Source organism: Nyctibius grandis, chromosome 3 (assembly GCF_013368605.1).
Source record: "Nyctibius grandis isolate bNycGra1 chromosome 3, bNycGra1.pri, whole genome shotgun sequence".
Lineage (NCBI taxonomy): Eukaryota > Metazoa > Chordata > Aves > Nyctibiiformes > Nyctibiidae > Nyctibius > Nyctibius grandis.
The window spans coordinates 15,410,619-15,423,595 of NC_090660.1; the positions used below are offsets into that span (position 1 = coordinate 15,410,619).

The following is a 12,977-nucleotide window of genomic DNA, read 5'->3' on the forward strand; positions in this document are numbered from 1 at the left end:
AATGTTTGCACATCTAGTTACTCCTTCCGCTGCAAAGGACAGTGGTGAGCTCTTCCCATGGACACCTCGGTCTTCCAGGGGAAGAAGCTCTACAGCGTCACTTTCAGGAAGCATTAGAAATTGTTTAGCTGGAAATGCTCACTCAACCGTCGAGTTCCTTTGAATACATCTATTTAGAATAAATATATTTATGATCTAATTCCACAGAAAAGTACACTAAGGACAAAAGCTCAAGATTCTCAGTCTGCTGTAAACATCATTGCTTTTACTTTCTTTCTGTTTCTTTGTTCTTAGAAAGCACTGTTAATCAAAGATCAAGTTTGGTCCTTATCTGTGACCCAAACAAGAAGGAAAAAATGTGCCAGCCCTGAAAACATGAGGGGCCATCCAAGAGTTACGGTATAGAGTTACTGTATGGCAAAAAGCCTACAGAGAAAAAAAATCCCTGATAAGGAAATGTTTTCCATCAATCTTCCTAATTTTAGAAAGATTATACTACAGTAAAATCTACTATGGTTTATATTTACACTTACAAAATAGTACTAATTTCAAATCATGAGATTAATTCCTAGAATTATTATTACAAGCACTATTACAATTTGTTTTATTCTGTGGCCATATTCTCCTCTCTAAATTTTCTAGACTAGGAGTCTACTTACACAAAGCAGTTAGCTAGACTTTATTTCGGGATACAGACCTTAAGCACATGAAGTCTCCAATGAAGAGTTTGCAGGTATCTAGAGCATACACTGCTGCTGACTTTAGATTTCACTCAGAGTTGGTGTTTCTGTTTCGTTTGATCACATACTCTAACAACCTCTTCATGAAAATTAAAGTTCAAGTTAATACAGTGTTTGGTAACAGCAATGTAGTCAGTGGTTATGACTCAGAAAAGACTTGTACAAACACCTTAAACTCTAGCATTTGAAGAAGACCCCAGTGAGTGTTTAGAAATGCTGTCTGAAAAGAAATTATGAAAGTTTAGCCCAATGAACAATTGTGCTAACATGAGTGAGCGACCTGGCAATCATACCGTACTGCCGCTTACACCGTGCCCTGCCGGGACCAACAGAAACACGCACGGCACCGCTCTTCCCGCAGGCGTGCCCATCTTTGCCCGAGCCTGCAGCGGCGACCCTCCGGCAGGCGTGCACAGGGAATGAGGGTGGGCTCTGAACATCTGGGGAGCTCAGGTCATGCTGCTGGCATTTTAGAACCAAGGCTGAAATGCGCCTTGGTCCCAACAAAACCAGCCACGAAAGCTCCCAATGATTATTGCGGTGCCATGTTCTCCATTTTTTCCCTCTACAGCAAGACATTACAGACCTGTGATAGGAATCAGAATGCTGGACTGGACGGATCTTTTGTGTCAGTAGGTATAGTCTTACATTCTCATTATTTCTTAGAGATACAATCCCATGTCTGTTAGTTTTAACCTTGTAAGTGACCTAGCCGCTAAAATATGATGGAAGAGTCACACTGTGCTAGCACAAGCTATATTTTATACATACAACTGGGGAAAATCAGGTGCTGAAATCAGAACAGAACAAGCCTGATTTAGCAATTAGCCAAACTATAATCCAGCTAACTGTCCCAAAGTTACTTTGAATTGTTTTGTACCCTTCATATATCTACATTGTTACTGATAACAAAAATTTAGTCAATATACAAGACAGCGTTTCATTGAAGAACTGCGTTTTATGGAAAGAACTTCAAAAACTATAGACTTCTGAATATCCACTGAACACAAGATTCAACACATCACAGTGTCAGGGAAGTATTATGGAGTTAAGGTATATTCATTTCAACACTCTTAAGAATGTACCTCTATGGTTCCCCTACACAGATATTTACGAAAGGTACATCTAACATTTTTCTATGATAAACACATCCCAACATACTTCCCATAGTTGCTTTAAACTGTGGCATCTTCAAACTAAAGCAAATTTTTTTATTATTCCCTAAACCAAGCAAATTTCCATAAACTAGTGTTCTACAGAAAGTGGAGATGCTTAGAGAGGTATTTAAATGTCTTTGCAAAATTAAAATCACAAAGTCACTTTTAAACAAAAAGAAAAAAGTACAACTCCTTCCTTCCCTGTTCATCCAGGATACTCAAAATAAACCCTGGGTTTTGGTTTTTCAGATGCTACTATGACAATCAGCAAAGACTGAACATTAAGACTTAATTTACTTAAAAGCTGTGAAACTTTCAGAAACTGTGGGGGCAGGAGAGTTGGAGAGGCACAACTACAAATGTGGTTAGGCCACTTAAAACACATACCTTATCTTTACCCACAAAAAAAATGAAACAAACAAACCATCAGACATAACATGGCCAAGAAGGAAGATTTGATCAGAACTATACTAATACATTTTATGCAGTGCTACTGCAAAATGTAAAGCCTCACTGAAGATCACAACAAAACTGATAGTTACAGTAGTTACTTTGTTTCATTATTCAATAAAACAAATATATAGTTAAAAGATACTTAGTAAATAGTTGCTTTATTTCGCTTTTGATGCTAGCAAAGTGGCTTCAAAATCATTCAAAAATGCAAATCTATGGTCAAAAAATGTTTTTTATCCGTATCTATTCTATGTATTCATACATATTCATAGATACCTTGAAAAAGATCTACAGCAGGTCACCATTAAGGGACACGTAACTCTTCTGAGCATGTTTACGAAAACAGTAAATATTCTTGCCTTTATAGTGTACTGAACCAGTAACACGCCAATTTTCTTTTCCTCTAAGTAATATGGAGAGAGGTTCAAAGAAATTATTTCAAAGAACACAAAATTCTTGCGCGTAAATATTAAAAGCCCATCAAAACTTAGAAAAGTAAAAGCTCCTCTTAGAGAGCTACTATCGCTTTGAAGAATACATTTGATAATAAAAAATACAGAACTTCAATTTTTAAGATATTTTCTGGACTAAGACTATACTGTCAGAGAAAGCACACAGTACATTTAATATGAAAATTATTAATGTTTTACTCAAAGGTAAACAAAAAAAACAACCATGTATGTATTGACAAATAAGGTTATCACATGCCATCCAGCCACCCAAAATCTCAAAGGCAGAGAAGTTGTTAACTGGGAGAGACTTGTGCATCCCTTTCCACCTTGCAAATACAGTCTGTGGAGCTCATCCTTCCAACAGATGTTCAAAAATAATGCATCACCCAGTAACACCAGATTTGGAGTTTATTATAGAAGAGTAAGAGTAGCTTTTTAGGCCTGCATATTAGTTATATCCAACAGATCACAGAATCACAGAATGTTAGGGATTGGAAGGGACCTCGAAAGATCATCTAGTCCAATCCCCCTGCCGGGGCAGGATTGCCTAGACCATATCACACAGGAACGCGTCCAGGCGGGTTTTGAATGTCTCCAGAGAAGGAGACTCCACAACCTCTCTGGGCAGCCTGTTCCAGTGTTCGGTCACCCTCACTGTAAAGAAGTTTTTCCTCATATTTATGTGGAACCTCCTGTGTTCCAGCTTGCACCCATTGCCCCTTGTCCTGTCAAGGGATGTCACTGAGAAGAGCCTGGCTCCATCCTCATGACACTTGCCCTTTACATATTTATAAACATTAATGAGGTCACCCCTCAGTCTCCTCTCCTCTAAGCTAAAGAGACCCAGCTCCCTCAGCCTCTCCTCATAAGGGAGATGTTCCACTCCCTTAATCATCTTCGTGGCTCTGCGCTGGACTCTCTCTAGCAGTTCCCTGTCCTTCTTGAACTGAGGGACCCAGAACTGGACACAATACTCCAGATGCGGCCTCACCAGGGCAGAGTAGATGGGGAGGAGAACCTCTCTCGACCTGCTGACCACACCCCTTCTAATACACCCCAGGATGCCATTGGCCTTCTTGGCCACAAGGGCACACTGCTGGCTCATGGTCATCCTGTTGTCCACTAGGACCCCCAGGTCCCTTTCCCCTATGCTGCTCTCCAACAGGTCTGTCCCCAACTTGTACTGGTACATGGGGTTGTTCTTGCCCAGATGCAGGACTCTACACTTGCCCTTGTTATATTTCATTAAATTTCTCCCCGCCCAACTCTCCAGCCTGTCCAGGTCTCTCTGAAAGGCTGCGCAGCCTTCCCGTGCGTCAGCCACTCCTCCCAGTTTGGTGTCATCAGCGAACTTGCTGACAGTGCACTCTATTCCCTCATCCAAGTCATTAATGAATATATTGAATAGAACTGGTCCCAGTACCGACCCTTGAGGGACTCCGCTAGACACAGACCTCCAACTGGACTCTGTCCCATTGACCACCACTCTCTGGCTTCTTTCCTTCAGCCAGTTCACAATCCACCTCACTACCCGATCATCCAGACCACACTTCCTCAGTTTAGCTGCGAGGATGCTGTGGGAGACCGTGTCAAACGCTTTACTGAAATCGAGAGAGACCACATCCACAGATTTACCATCATCTATCCACCGGGTTACGTCCTCATAAAAGGCTATCAAGCTGGTTAAGCGTGACTTCCCCTTGGTGAAGCCATGCTGAGTGCCCCTAATGATCCCCCTATCCTTGATGTGCCTAGAGACAGCACCAAGGACAAGTTGTTCCATCACCTTTCTGGGGATCTGCACATTCAGCTATCACACATTTAAGAAGTCATTGTGGTTGTCAAAGTTTTGTATCAAATACAGTCTTTGCAAACGTGGAGTATTTATCAGAGAGAGATGAAACCGTAACTGTTAGCAACGTGTTTTTTCCACCGCTTTGGCACCAGTCAGACACGCCACAGCAGTCAGGAAGAAATGAAGCTGCACCTACTGAGAAGTCAAAGAGGCACACGGCATCGCTGACGCTGTTCCAGCTATGCCAACCTTCCTGAGGAACAAGGGGCTGTGGCACGTCTCATTAAGTCCTTTGTGTCCAATAATTTATCCTCATTCAAGAGGTACCGAAGTCAGCATAGTGGAAGCAACCTTCTGCAACATCACAGCCTTGTAAGGTGGAAGTTATTATTCCGTAATGCTAAATGTGACTGGCAACACATTAGCCAATCTTCAATTGACCAAAAAACTCTAGAAATAAAATCACAGTCTGCTGTGAAAGACAGAGACTGCAAAGGCAAGAATTATTGCATGCTTTGTGGATGGGGCATCTCTCCCCCTCTCCCACTTCCTCTCCCTCCCATCCTTCTTTCCCCTGAGGGACACGGGCAATTCAAAGCAAGTTACACAGAAAAAAAAAAAAAACAAACTATTTTCTTAATATACCTATTACATGTATGTACAAAATCGTTTTGTGCATAAAAACTGCTAAAACATCTCCTTATCTGTGAACCATTTGTGATACCACACAGGACACAGGCAGCGTTTCATTCCTTTGGCCGCAGGTGTTTGAATTCTGGGAGCAGCCACCAGCGCCTTGCCAGGCCAGCGGCCCCGCAGAGGGCAGGGCACGCCAGAGGAGCCCCCGGGGCTCAGGCATTTCCCCAGTGGCAGCAGCAGCAGAAGATGGGGCACCAAAGCTCCTCACTTCTGTCTAGACCTCTGGGACAGGAGATGAGAGATAACTCAAGCTGGTGAAAAGCAGTGTGGCAAGGGACATGGAAAAGAGATGAGTTTCTTGTGCTGAACATGGTGGCTCCATTCCTGTAGTGCTCCCGCAATTAGCGCTCTGGTTTAAAGAAGTAAAAGTCATCAAAGGGGGATGAACAGCTAATCCTCAACTCTATTTTAAGTCAGATGCACAGTTCGTAAGGGGTGGAAGCAATGCAAACAGGTCTGATGTAAACTCCTAGTCTTGTTTAGTTGGCTGGGGTTAGTCAAGCAAGTCTTAGTCTTTTACCTTTTCTGAAACAAGCAATAACATTTGCACCACTTGTCAAAATAAAAGGAGAAAGATTCAGGCATTACAGCTCAATGACTGTAAGACCCCCTTTATGAACAAGTGTTACTCATGTTTAACCAAGATTTAGAAATCAGAACATCAGAAACAAGGAGCAGAAGATAGGTCCCAAGGAAGTTTGGACTTCCTGCAAGAGAGGTTGAATAAAACGAACCCGTTTCAATGGGGAAAAAAAACGGCTATTGCCCAAACAGGCAATTCTAATTTATTGTTAATAGCAATTTTTCATCAAATAACCATAAGAAATTACAACAAACTCCAAGCTGTGTACTGTAGATAATGGATTTGCCCTTTCAGTTAACTCAGGCAAAACAAATGTTTGAACTTTTCAGTAAACACACACAAAACATGATGATCTGATCTCTGCAGTGTAACTAGGGCTGTGATACAAACTTTGGTTTTAAGTGGGTAATTCACATGCAGTATCAAATTTTCAACTAAATGACATAATTTCTCCTTCAGTTTTCTACTCTATCACTGAAAAAACTAGCACAGCAGCTGAAGAACAGCCCACAGTATCAAAAACATTTTTTAAATTTGTGGTCACTACTGTATACAGAAAGTTTAATTTTCCATAGAATATATGTCATTGGGCCTTACTTATTAGGTGATCAAACTTGACATATAGCCTAATGCAAGGCCATAGTATTTCAGCCAGTTGGTCCTGAAATTAGTTTCAGTTTGTAATTTCACTGTATCTGTACAATTTAATGTCAGAGGCTTTAGTTCTAAAAATAAAACCAAAAATACCGAATCATCATTGGAAGTGAAGTATCACCTTAAGAGTACTAGACATTGGGATGAAAAAAATGCATATGTATTTTGCAAGACACTTGGAGAATTTTAAAAAAAAAAGGCATTGTCTATTCTATAAAACACACAAAAATGCATAATTTTGGACTACAGGATTTTAAATATGTTACCCTGTAATACTTTAATGGGAATCAATTAAGCCACCTTAAAATGCTTAGGTTACGAGGAATGTCAAGGTGAAACACAGAGTGAAAAAAAAGACACCAATGCACAGGTGCATTTGGAAATTTCACACAAATTGTTTTGCTTACTTCTTGGTAAAACCCAGTAAGAATGTTTTGATATGAGTAGCAACCATAGCCCAAGCGTAACTACAGTTACCCAAATGGATCCAGCAGGCCATGTATGCCATCAGCTGTACCAGTAATTCTCAGAGGAAAGATGGAAACACTTGGTTGTTTGATTAGATACAATCTCCAACAGGCAAAGAACTTCAATATATTTCTACCACACATTGTACAAAAGAAGTTATTAAATTTTAGAAGTAAGAGACCCTTCCAAACTCAGCACAGCTTTAGCATTTGTCTACCAACCACCATTGGTACTTTCTGACCTGCTGGCTAACACACAGTTGTCCTGTGGAGTACTTTTATAGGATCACTTCCACATTTCATCAAACAAATTTGTCATGCCAACCACAATTCAGGATGATTTCAATACCAGACACCACTGCAAGTGTCTGCCAGAGGAGGTCGAGTGATTTGACTGCAGAGAGAGCAAACATAGTTTGCTTCCAAATGAACCTTCTAAATGAGTTGGGTACCCTACTTCTAATTACTCCAGTGAGGATGATGAGAATAAGCAACATCTTCCGATGAGTGGGAATCAGTCCATAAAGCAAAGCAAACTTGTCACACTGTAAAAAAAAAGTAGCCCTACTGCAGCTGTACAAAGGACTTTCCAAAAGCTACAGTAACGCAGACAGCAGCAGGCACCCACGAAGAAAGATGCCATAAGATGTCAACACCTCTTGAAATAAATTTGGAGGAAAAAAAACCCTGACGGCACCTTTTCTTATGTTTTCCTTTACCTGTCCTGTTCGCCAGTTTCTCCAAGTCTGTCCACCTCAGTAACATGTTGTCACTTGAACAATCAAACTTACAAACAGAAAAACTATGTTATTCGCCTCACCCATACAGGTTGGCAACATTACCACTTGTTTCACTTTCCATATAGAAAAAAAAGGGTCTATTCAACGTTTTTCAATAAAAGTTTCATATTTTCGTCAGATCTCCTCCTCCCTCAAAAAAAAAAAAGCAGGTAATCTTACCACAACCTCTAAAATGCTTGGGAACAAATGACATACAGGATATACAGCCAGCTCAACAAAGTCATCCTTCCAGCTCGTTAGTGTATTTCAAGGTTTTGATCTTTGAATTCCAAATCATTGGCCTACAGTTCGGAACCCTCTCGCCAGAGATGATATCCAGAGTAAAAATAAAAATTATCCCACCGAAAAAACAACTGAATCCATAAAGATTTTTTTTTCTTAAAAAACAATAACAAAAAAGGAACTTACCTTTATTTTTACTGTTTATAAGAGGAATTCTCATTTGCAATTTGGAAGAACCATGGCACTTAGCAGGAATAGTAAGCATTCATACTTAGTCTAACAATCTCAAATAGATTATACACTTTTTTGGATCAAGACACAATACAAAGATTCAGAAGGAAAAATGGTGGTATAACAAATGGCACTGCATTGCAATTACCAGATTCTAAGAATATTGTATGGCATGAATGACAAAGAAAATATCCATGAAACAGAAGTAAAACTCCAGTCAATAACATGGGCAGTTCATAGAAGGGTTTAAATTACCTAATATTCAACATTTCAGGTCAACATGCAGTTACGTACTTCCCAAATTAGTGTTCACTATATTTAAATTATTTATTATTTTATGATTTTTCAGGCATGGCTATAAATTTCATTATAAGACAAAACTTGTCAAAAATGAACAGCAATTTAGAGAAAAAAAATTGCAAATGAGACAGCTTGACCGCATCCAAGTCCAAAAGCATTAACAATTTCAGCATCTCAAATAAACTTTGCACTTACACCATTAAAGAATGTGTCTGATTTTAGAAATAAAAAAGCAGTTTATCACTTCAGGCGTTTTGCAAAAAACGCTTTCACCCAATGAACAGAACACCTCTCCTGCCCAGTGAGGACAGCCACACTCAACAGACTACTGAGCCTTTTGCACAAGTCAACATGTCAAACACAACTTAAGACAACCAAGAAGATTAATGAGCAGCTTTCACTCTTAACCTCAATCTAATGTCCAGCAAATAGAATTTTTCTGCTCATTTTTTATGCCTATCGAAACCGATATGCCGTTGTCGATCTTTGACGAAACACAGCGACGCACAAAGAGCAAGCATTGGCCACAGCACAGTCTATGGGCCCAACTCCACAAACCCGACAGAACTTTTTCCAAAGTCAAAGCAAGTTTTTGGCAATTCTTTCACATGCAGAGTGGTCCGTAAGTTTCTCTCCTACTTCCAGGGATGATCCCTTCAAGATTGGCTTAAGCCACATTATGAGGATGGGGAAACTTGCCAAAGCAATTAACCATGATTTATCTGCCTTGGGAATACAGGCCTTCAGTCTTCTAGTCTATCAGTTCAGCACCTCTGCTCGGCAGTCAACTTGCCTAAAATATAACCTCACCCAGGGCACCTTTCACTGGCTGCTACAGGTCTGTTCACCCACGGCAGCGCAGATGTAACTCCATTAACGGGAGACACATGTGCACCAACAGTACAGTAAGACATCTTCTGTCAAGTGTCCTGAAGGCTGTCTGTCTCCCTTTGACCTTAGCCTTCCAGCCTCTGGATATAAATATTTTTTTACAGAACACTGTCTGGATGCACATGAACTATGAGATAAAAGCGTTTTTGGTTTTGGGTGGCCACTTCTTTGCCCAAAAGACAAGAATGGCTCCAAAACAACAACGGCTTTTCACTCCCAGGGATGACTTCTTGTAAAAATACAAACGAGGAAGTCAGATCCAAGAGAACCATAATGCTTTTCAATTAAGGGCAAGGATGTGAAATTGCCACACACAAGACAGGAAATTCAAACTTAGGCTGTCACCCCATTCCCTTCTTCACCCCCAAACCTCCCTCTCCCGTCAGCACAGCCTTTGACCACCTCCCGAGCGACGAGTGAAGGATGGCGTGTCAGAGCCTCAACTTTGAATCCTTCTGGCTTCCCTCGCAACCTTAACCGTAGCGTTAGAGCACCGAGAGCCGAGGAGTTTAAATTTTAATATTTTGCATCACCGCGGCTCGCTGCATGGCCGAGGCACAGGATGGTAGCACAGGACTTTGGTACAGACACGAACCCGGGAGGAAAGCCCCCCTGCCCGCCCCCGGACACAGGCAGTAACTCGGCTTTGCACACATTTTTGCACGCCGCCGGGCTCGCACTCCGGCGTGCTCACTCCCGGGGCAAGCCGCGGCTGTCAGCGCTGCTCCCCACCATCCAGCACCCCCTCTCCCTCCTCCTTCTGAAGTCAAAGTGTTGCGTGAACGTGGGCCGGGGCGGGGGGGGGGGAGGGCAGGCCACGGGTAACACTTTGCCGTCTCCTCCTTTCAGTCACATTTCCGTCCTCCTCCAGCAAAACTGGGGAGGGAAGGGGGGGCGGGGGGCCAGGCTGGGCGGGGGACACACACACACGCAGGCGCTGGGCCCAGCGGGAAGGGGCAGCCGCAGCAAGTGTGGGTGACAAGACCGCCGGCTCTCCCGAGAGCAACAAAAAGGCGGGTGGGGTGGGGTGGCCGGCGGGGCCGGGGGCAGGGCCGGCGCTCGGGGGCTGTTACCTCGTAGAGTTCCTCGGAAGCCATGCTGGGGAGCCTCACAAGGTGGAGTTGGGTGCTGGTTTGGAAATACTTTGTTTCAGTTGGTGTCCGTGTGGCCTCCTCCTCCTCTTCTCCCTCCTCCTCCTCCTCGTCGTTGTCGTCGTCGTCTTCTTCTTCTTCTTCTTCTCCTCCCTCTCCCTCCTCCTCCTCTTCCCCTCCTTCTTCTCCTCCTCCTCCTCCTCTTCTTCTTCCTCCTCCCTGCGCGTCTCTCTCCAGCGCAACTAGCAGCTCCGCTCGCTAAATGCCAGTGAGGTGCTGCTGCTGCTGCTGCTGCTGCTGGTGGCGGCGGCGGCGGCGGCGGGGCTGCGCGCACGGCAGCTGCGCAACTCGCTCGCTCGCCCTCGCGCTGCCTCTCGCACACCCCGCGAGGCCGGCACGCACGCACGCACACACTCACTCGCGCGCACACACGCGCACTCACACACACACTCTCACTCGCACACACGCACTCGCGCACGGCGGCGGCGGCGGCGCCCCGCACCCCCACCCCTCCGTCCCCGGCTCGCTCGCTCGCTCGCTCCCTCCCCAGGAACACTAATCGAGCGCAGAGAGAGCGCCACACGCAACCACTCCGCCTCGGCTCCCGCCGCCCCCGGCACCATCCTCCTCCTCTTCCTCCTCCTTCTCCCCCCCCCCCCCCCCCCCGCTTTGATCTCCCATTGTCTGTTCAGCGGAGCGCGGCGGCGGCGCGGGGGGCGGGAGGGGCCGCGCCCGGGGGAGCGGGGGGCCGCGGGACGGCCGAGGAGTTTGGAGGGGAGGGTGTGGTGCGGGGACGGCGGTGGGACACGGGGCCCACGCGCGTGCGGGGCCCTCGTCCCTTCCCTGAGCCCCCCGCGCTCGCCCCTCGCCTCGCCCTACTGCGCCTTGTCCGGACCCCAGGGCCTTCCTGGCCCCGCTCCTCCGCTGGCTCCGGCCAGTTCCCAGTCCGTTGCCCTGCTCTGCCACCACCGTTTGTGTAAGCAACGGTGTAACAACACGTCTGCAAACGTTTGTCCGTCCAGACTTACTTGGTTGAATGCCTTTGCCATAAGGGAGTGAAGGACACGGGCAAATCCACACGGGAACTAAGCAGCCCTCAACGATCATTGCCAGCGACACATATGTGGCTTACATCTCCCAACTGACCGTGTTTTCAAAATTGGGAGGGCCCCATCAAAGCTTCCCTGGTACGATGGGTCAACAGAAAGTAGCTGGGTTGTTGACTTTGTTACGAGTCCGGTACCAGTTACATCACGCAACTTGTTTTTGTCACGTCTTATGTCATCTGGGGGTGCTTCATAGCAAATTGTGCAAATAAGGTGCCATGGCGTAAACCATTAACTTGATGAATTGAAGGCAAGGTTGTGCAAAGGTAGATGTGATGAGTTACTCCTTCAGGAGCAAATTCTTCAAGATGGTGTTTCTGATCTCCAAAGGGCTGAAGGGTGGGACAAAACCAGTGTCAGGACAGGAGTGCCTTACCATGCGTTCTATCATACCAAGGCATTTGTTCCGGCGAGTGGTTCTTATTGTATACCACACCAGGAAGCCATACTCTGCCACAGAATAGCACAAGTTAAAGCAGAGTTCATCACGTTTGTGTAATCAACCAACCCATTGACTCAACTAATTTTTGATCAAGTTACCTCTTATTTTTATTTTTTTTGCCAAAGTCTTTCAAAAACATTTCTGGAAAGCCAAGGAACTCCTCAACGTTCTACTTTGAGAAAACAAGTTTTGCACCATTGTCCAGCAGGTACCCATTCGGAAAACATGAGTTTTGGATGATTTATGTAGAAAGAGCTGGAGATTCCTTTCTCAGACTTGGTTAACCTGCCCAGTCTTTGTGACAAATACATCATGTCTCCCAGGTCAATGTCCTTCTTCTGGATAACTGAAATTCTGGTATTGGACTGCTAGATAGACATCATTTGTGCAGATAAAACATCTAACAACTTTCATACTTTTCACACTTTCCTAATTTCCTAACTAGTCTATGAAAAGGTTAGAACTGATCTGTGTTTAAACCACTTCTTGAGATCTTGAAGAGCTAGGCTTAATCTAAGTGGTGAAAATGGGGGTCATTCAGTGCCAGTAACAGGATCATTGACAGAAGGATAGGCCTATGTATAAAATAAATAGAGATGGGTACGGTCTAGGAACTCTGTGACTACCTTCTGGAGGCGAGCATTTATTCACAGTTCCTAAGATGTGGTCTGAATCCTTTTTGAGCTGTACTCAGCATACCTTCATTGTAGCCAGCCTTTGAAGGACAATCTTTTAAAGTAATTGGTACTCATGTTTTATCAAAGAGATGGCAGCAGTCATTGCTGAAGATGTTACTTTGCTTGCAAGGCATAAGAATAGAACATCTTAATTTGTACTAAGGGTCTTACTATTGCAGTAAACCAGGTCTTGGGTGTTTTGTCTTCTGGATGACTA

At 44.2% G+C, this 12,977-nt stretch overlaps 1 protein-coding gene across 1 annotated transcript in view; it reads right to left on the reverse strand.

The window, feature by feature from the left end:
- CDYL (chromodomain Y like) overlaps positions 1–10,683 on the reverse strand; it is a 109,186-nt gene extending 98,503 nt beyond the window's left edge. Inside the window, exon 1 of the mRNA XM_068396937.1 lies at positions 10,518–10,683. Coding sequence (XP_068253038.1) covers positions 10,518–10,541 — 24 coding nt within the window. The 5' untranslated portion in view covers positions 10,542–10,683. The remainder of the gene's footprint in view (positions 1–10,517) is intronic.
- Positions 10,684–12,977: the final 2,294 nt, after the last annotated feature.